This window comes from Ovis canadensis, chromosome 2 (genome assembly GCF_042477335.2).
Source record: "Ovis canadensis isolate MfBH-ARS-UI-01 breed Bighorn chromosome 2, ARS-UI_OviCan_v2, whole genome shotgun sequence".
Classification (NCBI taxonomy): domain Eukaryota; kingdom Metazoa; phylum Chordata; class Mammalia; order Artiodactyla; family Bovidae; genus Ovis; species Ovis canadensis.
Genome location: NC_091246.1, coordinates 155256898 through 155273312, shown reverse-complemented (window position 1 = coordinate 155273312; position 16415 = coordinate 155256898). Strand labels below are relative to the sequence as shown.

The following is a 16415-nucleotide window of genomic DNA, read 5'->3' as shown; positions in this document are numbered from 1 at the left end:
TGATTCTATCATACTGGGAAAACAGCATCTCTGACAAAAAGTACACTGCTGACTACTCTATCACTGCACAGGCAATGGTGCGTGTTGTTTCTTTAGATTCAAAACGTGCTGAACACTGGCTACCAACGCATGGCTAGGATAAGCGGACTTTTATGAATGGGTTGGCTTTAAAAACAATTCTTCATCTGCTGGGAACATATCGAAATGCCTTATCTTCAAAGCCTATTTGTTTCTAGTCAAAGCTGCAAATGGCCTGTCTTAGACGGCATATATTTTCTTTCCTTACTGTTCTTTAGGGAGTTTTGCTTTCAATTCTCACATTTTTTTTTTCCCTGCAAGGGCCAGCCTTGTGGTAAGTTTGTTATATTCCTGTAAAGAAGATTCCATTTTGTTTGAAAGGGGATAAAATATACATTATGTAAAATTTACCATTGTAACTATTTTTTCACTGTATAGTTCAATGGCATGAAGTATATTCACATTATCAAGCAATCATCACCACCATCCACCTGGAAACTGTTTCATCTTGCAAAACTGAAATTCTGCTCCAATTAAATAATAACACCTCATTCTTTCTTCCCTGCAGCATTCACCATTCTACTTTCTATAGTAGAAATATTTGGAAAATGTTTAGTTACAGAAAACATTTCTTTACTAGAGATTCTTTTCTATAAAAACTTTCAGAGCCATTAATATGGTAAATCACCTAAGATTTTTCTCAAATCTATATCCTGTGGAACCCTTTTTCAAAAAGGAGAATCTCACTCTTTGAAAAACACTGCTAAGTGAAATTAAAATTCACAAATTCTAGAGTAAAACTCACTGAGTAACAGAACAATTGAAAGTCTTTGAGAACAAATTCCTTGAATGGGCGTATCATATTTGTTTCTCTTCACAAAGTATCAAAATTATTTTGCAGGATTTATTAATAAACCTTATTTAATATCTATAAAAATTATTTTGCATACTTAATCAGGTACATAAAACAAATGTCATGTTTTAGTAAATATACAGCTATTTGAAATCAAGTCTTACATTCTGTAGGTTTATAACAAATAGCACCATCCTTAACAGAGTTGCAGCTTTCATGCTTCCAAATTCCTTTTGGATCCAAGACAACACAATTTCCAGCAGATTTTTTATCTTTCCATGGAATATAGTCAAAGGCACTGCCATCAGACCATTCAAAACTTGATTCACTTCCCTGTATTAAGAATAATAGTCATAATCTGAATTCATATGTATGACTTCAAAAGAACATTGAGATGAACATGCATACTTTAAGAAATATAGGAATGCAGTGTTAATTATTTGCTTATAAGTATTATAGATCTGAACATATTTGTAAAACCAGGGATTTACTTTTGATGCACTGATTTGAGACATTGCTCTGGCATATAATTTAAATAGGATTTTAGAGATAGATTTTACTACACTCTATCTCTAGATTTCTTTTTTTAAGGATGAGTTTATATAACACTAGAAATTATATGACATGGAAATGGCTTCCACTTGTCACAATTACAGGTTTACAACCCCTCATATTACTCTAAATATTGTTTTTTATGTTTTATAGCTTTGTGGTTTGTGTCCCTGGCTTGATTTTTTTCATATTACAGAAGTTATCAAGCACCAAGGGGCTGGAAGAGAAAAACAGTTCCCAAGAAATTCATATAGGAAGATTACTTTTGATTTGTCCTTAATTCTTAAATCCTAATTTGCCATCCTTTTACTTTTCCTAGTTTATTTAGATTAGACCTCCGTTCTAATCTCAACAGACTGTTTTTTTTGTATACTAAATATCATTATCAGTACATATATATATATATACACTACTTAATAGGATTCAAATAGTGGCACAAAAGGCATGTTTACCAACAGAAGATTACTTTCAAATAGTGTCAATTTCTAGGGGGAAGTGGGGAGAAAATCTACATCTATATTTTAGATGTAGTTAAAGAGTTTTACTTGGCACCTTATATAATTTTTTAAACTTTTATTTTGTATTGGGGTATAGTCAATTAACTGGAGAAGGAAATGGCAACCCACTCCATTGCTCTTGTCTGGAGAATCCCAGGGATGGCGGAGCCTGGTGGGCTGCCGTCTATGGGGTCGCACAGAGTCGGACACAACTGAAGCGACTCAGCAGCAGCATAGTCAATTAACAATGTTGTGATAGTTTCAGGTGAACAATGAAGGGACTCAGCCATATATATACAGGTATCTATTCTTACCCCAATACAAATTTTGTGCTAATAATCCTCTATTAAGGAAAATATCATCACCCCCATTTGACAGATGAGGAAATAAGCTTGCAAAGGTATAATAACTTGCTTGTGGTCACCCAACATGTAGATAGAAGACCTGCCACTCATATTGGAACTCAGATTTTTCTGATCCCAAGCCATTCCCTTTTTACCAGCTCTCCAATTGGTCTAACTGGAATAGGTCACAGTGGTGTTGCTGAGATATTAATCTACTGAGTCCTTAGGATGGCTTGGCAGTGTCTAGGGCAGCTGCGGTCCTGGCCAGTTGCCCTAATGTACTCTACAAATACAATTTTCTATCTGTTCTACATTGTGAAAAGATAGAAAGCACTATAGTATGCAAATGCAATCCCAGGACTTAATCTGATGTTATACTTGGAGTTAATATTTTATGCTCAAATTCCCGACCCTCTAACATACTTGGAAAGTTTCTGGAAAACAAAACAAGACTTACATCGTGACTTGAGAGCCCAACCCATAGCGGAAATCCATCACGCTTTACGATATCTTCCAGAAAAAGCTGGCCATTTTGGTCATGAACACTTGCCAAATGACCTCCACTTTGAGAACATGCATTTAATGCTTCATACCATGTTACCTTTTTTTGAATAACATTATAAATACCATCTTCATATGGAATAAACTGTGGCAGAGTAGTATTATATTCTTCCTTGTAGTCAACTATAATATTTAAATTAAAAGTGTTAGTGATTAAATTTAAATTATTTAAAATACATAATTTGGGTAATATTAGACATACAATCATTTCAAAAGTTAAATAAAATTGGACTATAAGAAGGTCAAATACATACTTTATCTTATTGCCACAGCTTATTTAACAGGCTCTTAACTATTACAATTGTCTTGGTGATTAAAATAAGGCACAAACACTGTCTTTCATTTAAGGAGCTCACATACTAATTGGGCACAGAAAACACCAGCACCTGAAATGAGGGCAAAACAATGAACCACTAGAACACTTGCGACTGGCTAGGAAAGGAAAGATTCATCTGGATTAAGAGAGTCAGAAAACCTGCTTAATAAATTAGGTCTCCAGATTGTGGTTAGCTGAAATTAGTTCTAAAAAGAAATATGGTAACAAGAAAGTCAACTAAAAACAATCAAACAACCACAGTAATAACAAGACCACAATTACGAGGGTATTTCAAAGGGACACAAAAGCCATGTTAAAGAGCTCCAGCAGCCAAATCTGGAAAAATTCAAGGAAAATATTAATATAGTCTATTATAGCCCAAAGTATAAAAAAATAACCATGAGCCCAAACTGATATGAATAAATGCCTAAATAAATTTTTAGATGGAAGAGAATAGACAACTCTCCTATGTAGAACTCCAAGTTATTTATATAGGTACTCCCCACTGCAGGAAGGTAGAAAATAACTCTCCATTCCCTCAGTGAGGACTGAGTATGGTAACTTCCTTACAAAGAGTACGCTATGGGAGGTGGGAAGAAGAGCAACTCTGTAGTGGAGGCAGCTAACAAACATTACCTTGACACAGGTGATCAAGGTCAAAATCCACAGTGACAAGAATAAGTTACGTTGACAGCATATATCCTTCACAGGATGTGATGAGAATGACATTTTACCTCTTTGGCTTTTTCCCTAAACCCCAAACCTATAACCCCAGTTTAACCATGAGAAAAAGATCAGCCAACCCAAACTGAGGGACATTCTACAAATCACATGACCAGTGCTGCTCAAAATTGCCAAGAGAAGTACAAAAATCTGAAAAACTATCATAGCCAAGAAGAACCTAAGCGAACGTGATGACTAAGTGTAATGTAGTACACTGGATGGATTCCTGAACAGAAAAATAACATGAAGTAAAAACTAAGAATATCTGAACAATATATGGACTTTAGGTAATAATCATCTACGAATATTGGTTTATTTGTTGTAACAAGTGTCCCATACTTAAGACAGATGTCAACAACAGGGAAATCAGGTTACGGTATATATGGGAACTCTCTGCAATCTCTGCAACTTTTCTGCAAATCTAAAACTATTCCAAAATGAAAGTTTTATTTAAAAAAGAAAAGAAAGAAGGTAGAAGACATCATCGCAGGGAAAAAATCCCATAAATAAAGGTACAAGTGAGAAAGGGTATACACTGTACATGGGCAGTTAAGAGATCAGCCTGACAGGAAAAGATCTTCACCAAACCAAAAATGGTGGGAAAAATGGAGACTGGGAGGAAGCCTAGAAATTTAGAAGAGACACTGGTTTCTAAAAAGTCTCAGAGGCTTACAGGAACTCAAAATAACTGATAGTAGGGAATTCCTGGAGATTGTTGATAGAAGTGGTACATCCGAAAGTTATTCTCCAAGAGTATGAAGGGAAAAGGTGGGCCTAGATGTGACTGTGATGGGCTCCATTTAGCAGAGGGCTTAAAGCAGAATGGCCATAATAACAGTTTTTAAGCTGTAAAAAATTTAAACCTGATATGCATTAAAAAATAGACTTATTTAAGGAATTAGGCAAAGTTGAGAAACATTCATTTTTAGCCTAGACTGTCAAAACTACCCACACATACTTTCTTATGCATAGAAATTTTATCCATCCTTCAAGCCCCAACCAAGTTTTTCCTCTTCTCTTCAATGGTTTTTAGTTTTCATTTTATCTGTTTTCACTGGTGTCTTTTGATTTCTCAATAAATGTAAGCCTGTACATACTAAATAACCTAAGACTAACCTACATAAAACAACAATAGACATTTAATGCTGTTTTCCCAACTGAATTCATTTTACTCCTTGAGATCAAGACCATGACAACAGGGAGTGTGTCCTCCTTCCTCTAAAACCTCCATAGTGCTTCTCATGATACTGAATACAGGGGAGCTACTCAAAAAATTCAATCGCATAATGCCCACTAGTGGAGCTAATGGCTTTACATTCTCTTTCGCTGGAGTAGAAACTCTGCCTTAGCATACTTACCCATTTCAATTTTACAAGCCAGAATGCTGTGCTGGTGAAAGTATAGTAAGTCTTCAACAACATTAAAGGTTTGAATATCCCAGAAGCCATCAGTACTCAAGCCAGCAATAAACTTGCCATTTTTTATAGCTGGTCTTCCTGATCTCCAGTGTGTATATGACAGCGTGGTCTTATCAGACCACCTAAGAGAATTATCTAGAAAAGAAAATTTTTTTCTATGCTTAGAGATTAAATTAAGACTTGAATTATAGTTACGAGGTTAATATCTCAAACTCAAGAAATTTTCTTTTTCCCAACATTCTAAAGGTTGTATACTTATGTGTGTTTCTCTAAAACAGCTTCCAATTTTAACAGTAAACAATGCTTATTTTTAACATAGAAAGTACAAATTATAAATATGAAAACTAAAATTTACTTACAATTCTATCATCCTGAAATAATTTAACATTTTGTTGTTACTTCATCCAATATTCATTTTTTTCTACATATATGTTTAATTGTGATGAAAATTAACATAACTATGTAAAAAGTTAACATGTTATAAAACTAGTGGTAGAAAACTGGACTTAAACTATGTACAGTTTATGTGAACTGACTCTTTAGCTGCGGGGAGGTGAATGGGGGCTACTCTCTCATTGCTATGCACGGGCTTCTCCTTGCACTGGCTTCTCTGGCTCTAGGCGCATGGGTTCAGTAGCTTTGGCACACGGGCCTCGCTGCCCAACGGCATGTGGGATCTTCCCGACCCAGGGATCAAACGAATGTCTCCTCCATTGGCAGGCAGATTCTTAATCCCTGGACCACCGCGGAAGTCCTCGATCGTTTCTGATAATATAGCTAAGAAAGTACAGCAGAGGGTACAATTGAAATTTCTAACTATATCCTGGGCCTAGTTTCTGCTGCTCCACACAGGATCACTGTTTCCTCAGTCACTTTCAGGTAAAGCTAGAATTCTTGCCTGGAGAGCCCCATGGACACAGGAGCCTGGAGGGCGACAGTCCACGGGGTTGCAAATAGTTGGACTGATGACTAACACTTCCACTTTTTTTCACTGGGAAGCTTCTACCTAGTTCCTCTCCATTTTTTCCCATCCCCAAATCTGAGTATTCAAGCATCATTAGAGAAAAGACTTGGGCAACTAAATACTATCATGATGAACTTATCTTCAGCTGGCAACCCAAGTCTTAGTCATTGCTTGATAGCTTAATTTTTGTTGACTCATCTGCAAGAAAATCTTGAGTAATTTTTAGAAAGAGACAGGTTAGATAGCAAAGAGCAGACTATTTTTAAAATGGCCAGATTTGAGTAATTTAGCTTCTTTGTCTACCCTACCTCTAGCTATCATTGTCCTGTGCCTCTCATTCAGCCCCCTCTTTGAGTAAATGTATGTTTTTGAGGCTTTATGCCCAGAGAGTGATTTTTTTCCTAATTTCAAAACTTTATGGTTTTTAGGACACCTCTTAATGAGTATCTTTCTAAACTGGTCTTACTTCTCCTATTATTAGAGTCTGTGTTTTTTAAAAAGTTTCATAGCAATTATATCTTGGGTTTGTGGCATTTACAATCTCAAATATTCTAGTCCATTGACAGACTATGTGTCTCCTTTTTCTAATGTATACCCCAAGCCAATGATACAAACGCAAAAATGCAACATTAGAAGTGTATTTCTATTCTCACTCAGGTCATATACCTAGAGATATAAAGTAAGTATTAGACTTTCCTGTGGGAGTGCAGTCATTTTTAGTTAGTTTTGTACTGCTAGGACGGAAAGTGGAAAAAGGAAATCATTTTCCACCATTAAACTCTAAGCTTGGTGGTAAAGGTATTTTAGTGGCAGGGCAGAGACACAAAACCTGTCTTGGTATCTGTGCAAGTTATGCTAAGTACATAATTATAATTTTGTATGTTGATAAATACTTTGAAAACTATACTTTTACAGTGTGATAAACAAGTAGTTCATAATGAACTATGAATATAGAAAAAAAAAACAGATTTACAACTTACTTTCATAAGTGATACCTAACATGACCCATGAAGCCATGTAATTGTAATGTAGAAGCTGCTCAAGAACAAAGTTGTTCTCGTTTTCATCTCGAATACTCAGAATATGTGATTTTGGATCTGGTAAATAAAAAAATAGCCAATAATTGAAATAATTATTTAGAACACTTTTTTTGATAGATTTAGCAGTTTTTACTTCCCAGTTTAATACACTTCAAAACAAACAACAGTAGAAAATAAGTAAGAGATATAGATTAAAACCATCTTGTACTACAATGAATAGGTTGAGAAGTTTTCAAACATTTTGATCTTAAATTTGGTCTCATAGAATAGTGGAAAACTAGAAGTTGAGTAGAGGATTTGAAACACTGATTTGCTTTTCCTCACAAGGCTTATTTTGAGTTGGTATAAATCCACATATATTAATGATACAATGTCAAAGACTATAACAAACAAAACCTCTTGAATGGGCTAAAAGTAAAAAATCTTCCTTTTCCTTAGAGATCACTGTTTTACAGGAAGGTTTTAAAAGTTTAATATTTCCCAAAGTGTGTTCCTCAGGGTTTCCTCAGAAAAGAGTTACATTGAAAAGAGCTTTACAAACATTGGTTAACCAAAGTTAAACTACTTCATTCATGCCAGTATTTCTCAAAGTACATGCTAATGTATATTTGATAATGTTTTAACAGGAAACAAAGATGTGTGACATTTCTCATCCTTGTTCTTTTACTAAGAATTTTTTTTTTTAATAGAACACCTCTTAAAAGTAGTGTTCCACAGAGCACACTTTGAGGAATAATGGTTTGATATCTTCCATAGGAATTTTCCACAAAGTTGATGCGTCCACTGTTAAAAAGTCACAAATCCTCAGTGGATCTCACAGGAAATATCTGGATAACCTTGAGAGCTAAAAGTATGCAATATGTATTTCTTTTAAGCAGAGCTGCTTCTTTACAGCTTATCTAAGCTTTCAACCACTCAAACTGACCTGTTTTCTCTTTGCCCGCAGCCTAAGTTGATTTAACATCCCATTCTCTAGTCTCAGTGTCATTTCTTCCCCTTGTAAGTAGAGTCCACTTTGTTTATACACATGAAGACAGACTAGTTCTCTAATGGATAGGTTAAAAATGAAGGAACTCCTATACTTTCCATTTTCACTAAACACAAATTTTAATACTTTGTCATTGACAATGCAGAAATGAGGAGATGGATATTTTTGAGTTCTAGTTACTACTGCTAATTAGAAATATTTATAATATACTCAGGTGAGATTCATTTAAGAGCATAATGTAACATATAATGGCTATATAACATACTTACTCAGTGTCTGGCATTTAGAATGAACTTCATCTTGTGTTGTTACTCTGTATCTATTTTCTGTTATCAAGAAATTGTAGCAAGAGTTCTGAAATGGTATCCATGGAGTACTTAGAACAGGAGATGGACACTGAAAACTGTCAACTGGTTTGACCTCTTTCTTAGTCTCATCTAGAAAAATAATTAATGGTACGAATTCTAATTACATATACAAATATTAAATCGTGTTCATAGTAATTAGACCTGATTTGTAGGAAATATTCAGAAAGCCAAGAAATAATAACTTAGTGATGCTTGTTCTGTTTATGCTTGAATAAAATGTGACCTCTTAACTGGCTTTCTGTAGGAAGGAAATTATTGAATACAATTTTCTTTCCCCGATGTAGAATGAGTAGAATAATATGGATAATGAAGTGTTATTAGGTTAAATGCAGTTTCTGTCTTCTTGCATTGCCAGACTTCAAATACAAGGGGCCACTTCAGAGAAACCATACAAACATAATAATAGGTACCTAAATATAACTTTGGGATTTCACCTTCAATTTTCTAGTTACTGACATCTTCTCTAATTTTAAAGAAATATTTATGAAATATGTGATGTTCTAAACAAGTTATTGCTCTAACCAAAGCAAATAGAAATAATTTAAAATCTGACACCTAGAAAATCTAAATTCAGCTTTTTTTTTCATTTTATGAAAAGGCTATACATTTAAAAAGATCCAAATAGAGATATGCTCTGCTTAAAGCCAATCAAACTGATTCAATATGTGGTAGAGACCATTCAGTACAGTATTTCTCCCAGTTCACAGCAACTCCCTTTGTGAATTAGTCTTTTTTTTTCTAACCACAAACCCACAAATGTGGGCCCCTGAAAGTTGTAAAACCACTTTCCTCTGACTGGGCTAGAGACTGCATATCTGACTCAGCTGAGTCTCTCAGATTCTCTCTACAGATATGAAAAGTGGGATTCAGAGACAGTCAATTCATCTCCAGTTATGGCAAAAACTGAAAGCTGCAGAGCTGCCATGTTTCACCATGTGCAGAGGAGCAGAAGGTATATGAAGATAAGAGTGCAGATCCACAGAGAGAGACAGAACAGAGAGGCAGGAGACCTCTGGCTTACAGACCCATTTTCCTCAGAAGGTGCAGCTCTATCCCCGTCTCCGAAGATCTAAATTTCTCTGAAGTGAGCTCATTACTGTTACTTGCAACCAAATAAACCTTAGCAGTGACTCATAAAACAAATGTGAAGTGTTGAAAAGAATTGCAAAAGAATGCCCACAGATGTAAGTTTTCCATAAGAACATAAACAAAAAGGTACACAAAATGAGGCTAACAAGGACTTAAAACTCAAAGGTCAATTACTATCATCTGTTGACAGAAATAAAGATAAAATACATCTAAAATAACAAGCTAATGACAAAATATTTAACATACAATAATTCTTGATTACAAATTTTCACAATAAATTTTGTTGTAAAAAGGACAAGATTATAATTGCTTTATAATTTAAAAACAAGATTTCAAATCCATTTTCCCCGAATTCCACTACTCATAAGACTGATAACAATTAAAGAGTTAAAATACTTGAAATTAGCATACTTCCTGAATAATAGCAAATAGCGCCTGGTTGATTATTATCACAATCCGATGTTTTCCAGAATCCATCAGTGTCTAATACTACACAGTCTTCAAGTTGTTCATTATTTTCAGACCAGCGACTAAATTGAAGATGTTTCCCATCTAACCAACCAAAATTGAGTTCATCCTGGAAGGAGGAGAAATATATTTTAAGTGACAATCCTTCTTCTTATTCCTATGGTTTGATTTGGACCCTTGTGGTCAATCTAAGGGCTTCCCTGGTGGCTCAGACAGTAAAGAATCCACCTGCAATGCAGGACTCCTGGGTTTGATCCCCGGGTAGGGAAGATCCCCTGGAGAAGGGAATGGCTATCCACTCCAGTATTCTTGCCTGGAGAATTCCATAGACAGAGGAACCTAATGGGCTACAGACCACAGGGTCACAAAGAGTTGGACACGACTGAGCGTGACTTTTAATTTTACCTTATATTTAGTACATATTTACAAAGCACTTACTACATATCAGGCATTGTTTTAAGTACTTTGCAAATATTATATTATCCTCACAACAACCATATGAGGCAACCAGGTACTATCATATATCCATTTTATAGATGAGGCAACTGAAGTTATGCACCATCACACAGAATGTAAAACCATAGTGAGCTGGGATTCAAATCCAGGCCATTAGACCCTGGAGTCCATGGTCTAAACCATTATGCTTTGCTGCCTCACACATAATTAGAACCATTGGTTGCTGGAAATCAGAAAGCTAAAATGGAGTGAGGACCACTGTGAGCGCTGATTAACTTAGAGATAATATGTAGTAGTGGAAAGAACATGGGTTTGGAGCTAAGACTACTAGTTTCGAATTCTGGTTCAGTCATTTGTCAGCTTTTGATTGCAATATTACCTTGCCACATTTCCACCCCCTCTTCTATTAAATGGATGTGACACTTAATCTCATGGGTTAGAATCAATGGGGTAACATGTAAGACACATAAATCAGTGGCTAGCTGGTACACAATAAGAGCTACATGGGTGTTAGTTCCCTTTTAAACTCTCAGGCCCTGTGGATCTCACACCACTCTTTTCACACTTGTCTTCGAAAAGAAACTGCCTTATTCAGTACATTCTATTGTGCGCTAGAAATCTGTGAACATCTATCCTGACAAAACCATGACCACCTGTCTTGAGAGAGGCTTTCAAGGTAGCTACAGATGTTCAGGTGATGGGTTGCGAAGTACAGGCCTGCCTGAGCTCTCCTGTGGTGCTGCCAGGGTACCAGGCCTTACACACTGACCCACTGAGGCATGCTTTCCTGAGGCCCATGGCAATTTGGCATTACTGGCTTAAGTGGAACATTGGGCAAAGGCCACATACAGTCCCCACAGTGAATGAAAAATAGCAAATGCAGTCAAACCTCAACATCACCAACTATTTTATCCAGAATTGTTCTTCACCAGCATCCCTAAAAGATGATGCTGTGAAAGTGCTGCTCAATAGGCCAGCAGATTTGGAAAACTCAGCAGTGGCCACAGGACTGGAAAAGGTCAGTTTTCATTCCAATCCCAAAGAAAGGCAGTGCCAAAGAATGCTCAAACTAATGCACAATTGTACTCTTCTCACATGCTAGTAAAGTAATGCTCAAAACTCTCCAAGCCAGGCTTCAACAGTACATGAACTCTGAACTTTCAGATGTTCAAGCTGGATTTAGAAAAGGCAGAGGAACCAGGGAAAAAATTGCCAACATTTGCTGGACCATGGAAAAAGCAAGACAGTGCCAAATAAACATCTACTACTTCTTCATGGACTATGCCAAAGCCTTTGACTGTGTGGACCACAACAAACTGTGAAAAATTCTGAAAGAGATGGGAATACCAGACCACCTGACCTGCCTGTTGAGAAATAGTATGCAATCAGGAAGCAACAGTTAGAACTGGACATGGAACAATAGACTGGTTCCAAACAGGAAAAGGAGTTACGTCAAGGCTGTATATTGTCACGCTGCTTATTTAATTTATATGCAGAGTACATCATGAGAAACACTGGGCTGGATGAAGCACAATCTGGAATTAAGATTGCTGGGAGAAATATCAATAACCTCAGATATGCAGATGATACCACTCTTATGGCAGAAAGCGAAGAAGAACTAAAGAGTCTCTTGATGAAAGTGAAAGAGGAGAGTGAAAAAATTGGCTTAAACCTCAACATTCAGAAAACGAAGCTCTTTGGCATCTGGTCCCATCACTTCATGGCAAATAGATGGGTAAACAATGGAAACAGTGACAGACTTTATTTTTTGGGCTCCAAAATCACTGCAGATGGTGACTGCAGCCATGAAATTAAAAGACACTTACTCCTTGGAAGAAAAGTTATGACCAACCTAGAAAGTATATTAAAAAGCAGAGACATTACTTTACCAATAACGGTCCATCTAGTCAAGGCTATGGTTCTTCCAGTAGTCATGTATGGATGTGAGAGTTAGACTATAAAGAAAGCTGAGCATTGAGGAACTGATGCTTTTGAATGGTGGTGTTGGAGGAGACTCTTGACAGTCTCTTGGACTGCAAGGAGATCCAACCAGTCCATGCTAGAGGAATTCAGTCCTGAATATTCATTAGAAGGACTGATGCTGAAGCTGAACCTCCAATACTTTGGCCACCTGATGCAAAGAACTGACTCATCTGAAAAGACTCTGATGCTGGAAAAGACTGAAGGCAGGAGAAGGGGATGACAGAGGACGAGATGGTGGATGGCATCAATGACTTAATGGACATGAGTTTGAGTAAACTCCAGGAGTTGGCAATGGACAGGGAGGCCTGGTGTGCTGTAGTCCATGGGGTCGCAAAGAGTTGGACACAACTGAGTGACTGAACTGAACTGAACTGAGCATTCCAGTTGTAAAGTTGTAGCCAGTTAATTTCTAAACCAAGTGGCCTCGAATGTGGCCCTTTGTCCCTGTGATGTTGCCAGTACTGGGTATTACCCTGGATTCCTTCTCCTTTGCTACACTCCCAACTAACCCAGGTCCTTGGACCTTTGGAACTTCTGTTCCTTGTAGATAAGCCATCCCACTCCCTCCATCTCTTTATTGAATACTACATCTGTTCACTAAGACTGTAAATATCTCTTCACTAAATTCTAGACCTTGATGGATCTTAATCAAAACCTGTCTTTTCTAACAGAGTAAGTTCCTTTCAGCACCCACAAGGGAAGGCTATTTGTTTTTCTTAATCTCAGATACCACGGAGCCATAAGAATGAGGTCATGGGTATTTTTACCTTCTTTAGTAATTTCCTTTGAGGTTTATGCCCTTATCACTGCAACTGCCCAGAGTCCTTGCTTCTCTCTGACATTCACTGAGATGTTGGCCCCCTGCCCATCTCTGACATTCACTAAAGAGACGCCCATGTCTTGCTCTGTCCTCCTGGTCTTACCTCTAACTTAGGGCGTCCTGTGTTCATGTGGTTGACTTGCCCCATTCCCAAACCTTCTTGACTTCCTCTTCTAGACTTTCACTTCAATGTACTAGAGTGACCTGCTGTCACAGTCACACTCCAGACTTCTATACCACAACGGCTGCGCTGCAGACAGTGTAAACACGCCTCAGTCCAGACCATCATCATTTCCTGCACTGATGTCTACAAGAAACTCTAACTGGTCTTCTGTCTCAGGACTTCTCACTTCCTTCCCCAGCTTCTCCACAGCATACTTTTTCTCAAGTCAAAATCTGATGTTGTTACTACCATGCTTAGAAACTTTCAAAACCTCCCCACTGGTTTTAGTAAACTTTCATTTCTTTACATCCTGCCATGTACCAAAGATTTAAGGCAGTTTCTGAAAATATATAATAAAGCTACATAAAATATGATGAAGAGCAAAAGGGAAAAGAGAAAAAGAGGTGAAGATTGAAAACAGAATAAGAAAGAAGACCAAAATCATCAAGGGGCGGGGGGAAAAGTCACAAAACTATATGATACCAAGTGTCTTAAAAATAAAGACATGTACACAGACAAATAACCTGAAGGATATATACTAAACATTTAAACCATGTTTATCACTAGATACTGGGGATTACAGGCAGTTTCAATTTTATTCTTTTAATTTATTCTAACTTTACGATTTTTCTCCAGTAACAACACTGCTTTTGTTTTAAAAGGTTTAATGTTATTAAAACTAGGAAATGTAATAAGTGATTACCAGTTTCACAAGAGACACAGTGATGCGTTTCACATAATGCCAAACATAAAAGAGAAAGGAAGTAAAAGCAATGCTATGAAGGAACTGATACTGTGAAGTCTAGGGAATCAGTTCAAGCTGACAATCTTGCTTGAACTAAGGGTACATTTCAAAATCCAGAGTTTTGGAGAAACTATTCATCTAGTCAAAGCTATGGTTTTTCCAGTGGTCATGTATGGATGTGAGAGTTGGACTGTGAAGAAAGCTGAGTGCCAAAGAATTGATGCTTTTGAACTGTGGTGTTGGAGAAGACTCTTGAGTCCCTGGGACTGTAAGGAGATCCAACCGGTCCACTCTAAAGGAGATCAGTCCTTGGTGTTCACTGGAAGGACTGATGCTGAGGCTGAAACTCCAATACTTTGGCCATCTCATGTCAAGAGTTGACTCATTGGAAAAGACCCTGATGCTGGGAGGGACTGGGGGCAGGAGGAGAAGGGGATGACAGAAGATGACATGGCTGGATGGCATCACTGACTCAATGCACATGAGTCTGGGTGAACTCCAGGAGTTGGTGATAGACAGAGAGGCCTGGCATGATGTGATTCATGGGGTCGCAAAGAGTTGGACACGACTGAGCGACTGAACTGAACTGATTCTTCAAGCAATTTCTGAGTACTGTTTTTTTTTTTAAAAATTAAACTTCTGACAAATGCTGTTGGTAATAAATTTAAAGTTTGTCAAAGATTATGTTCACTTCTGAGTTTAAGTTTTTCATCCACTCTCCAGTTCAACTTGGGGTTTGTGCAAGAATTGAATTGTCTTTCATCACTTTTTCTCCAGACAACACTAAAACCATCTTGGTACACTGAGGGTTATCCTACAGCCTCCATGCTTCAGGTTTGCTTCACAATGCCATGGATGCTTCTCTCCTACTCTCTCGATTAACTTCTCTCTAAGAGTGGATTAGGAATACTGGTTTAGGTGACACTTATCAAACGGGCTTTATGGGTCACTCGCTGCACAGATGCAGGAAGCAAAGTTCACATTACCATCTTTGTAAATGGTACCCCTATCAATAGACAACATATGCAGCCTTATATACCAGCCCTATATCTTAACTTTAAATTCATTTCAGCGGGCAAAGCATCAAATCATTACAAAGAAGGCTCAGAAAAGAGGCAAAAAAGGACTAAGATGCTGACAGAAATAATAGAGCTCTATTTTAAAGAAGATTCCCTATTAATTTTAGCCAAAAGACTTAGGAGCATAAATATTCCTGTTCATGCTATATGTATGTAATTCAGTGTTGGGAATTAATAGGAGACTAGCATTTGTTGTTGGGCTAAGAGATGAATGAGAAGTACCCAAGATCAGAGTTGGAGACGGGGTGAATTGCTCTTCTAATTCCTTTGTAGAGTGGCTTAATTTCACTTTGCTTATTCAGAAAGGGATAAAAAGCCTTTTAATAATGTCCATGGGCTTCCACTCACCCAACCCCCCGTGATTTTGTAACTGCCCTTCCCCTCTCCTTTTCATTGGCTGAGGAAAGATGGCAGCTCTAGATTCCAGCTCCATCTTTGATTAGAATAAATAAAAAGAAGTGCTCAGCTACATATGTCCATTGGACATTTTTCTAAAGCTAAACAATAAAGCAGCAAATCAGTGGAAAAATGACTGCCACTAAAAATTACATACTTGATGAAATTCACTCACTGGAGTAAGATTTTATGATCTCTGGTTTTTTTTAGTCTAATAGGAGAGATGCTGTGTGCAATAAAAAAATGTCACATTCCGTCACCCAATCCTGGCAATTGGGACTGAAAACTTACATCATGACTGGAGAGTCCAATCCACAAAGAAGAGTTGCGAAGGACCGCCTGCACAGTCAGGAAGGCCTGCTGGTAAGGGTCTGTGATGCTCACCAGGTGCATGTTTTCTTTCTGACACTCTCTTAGAGCATCGGTCCAAGTCAGGGTCTTCAGGATTATTTTGTACAGGTTATTTTGATACTTCATAGTCTCTGAAGTATTCTGCAAGGTCTGTCTGCTTTCAATTTCTGTGTGTAAAAGAAAAAAAAAAAACTACCCACTTGGTAAGTCATGAGATAGCTTT

General features: G+C 37.2%; 1 protein-coding gene across 3 annotated transcripts in view; it reads right to left on the bottom strand.

The window, feature by feature from the left end:
• Positions 1 to 16415, bottom strand: part of LY75 (lymphocyte antigen 75) — a 119909-nt gene that overhangs the window by 42013 nt on the left and 61481 nt on the right. For 2 of the 3 annotated variants that reach the window (XM_069577406.1, XM_069577404.1), the window contains exons 25-31: positions 16133 to 16359; positions 10143 to 10308; positions 8544 to 8711; positions 7227 to 7343; positions 5223 to 5417; positions 2722 to 2948; positions 1036 to 1204 (exon numbers count right to left, since the gene is read on the bottom strand). In XM_069577406.1, coding sequence (XP_069433507.1) covers positions 1036 to 1204; positions 2722 to 2948; positions 5223 to 5417; positions 7227 to 7343; positions 8544 to 8711; positions 10143 to 10308; positions 16133 to 16359 — 1269 coding nt within the window. The remainder of the gene's footprint in view (positions 1 to 1035; positions 1205 to 2721; positions 2949 to 5222; positions 5418 to 7226; positions 7344 to 8543; positions 8712 to 10142; positions 10309 to 16132; positions 16360 to 16415) is intronic. The other variant, XM_069577405.1, reaches the window with a different exon arrangement.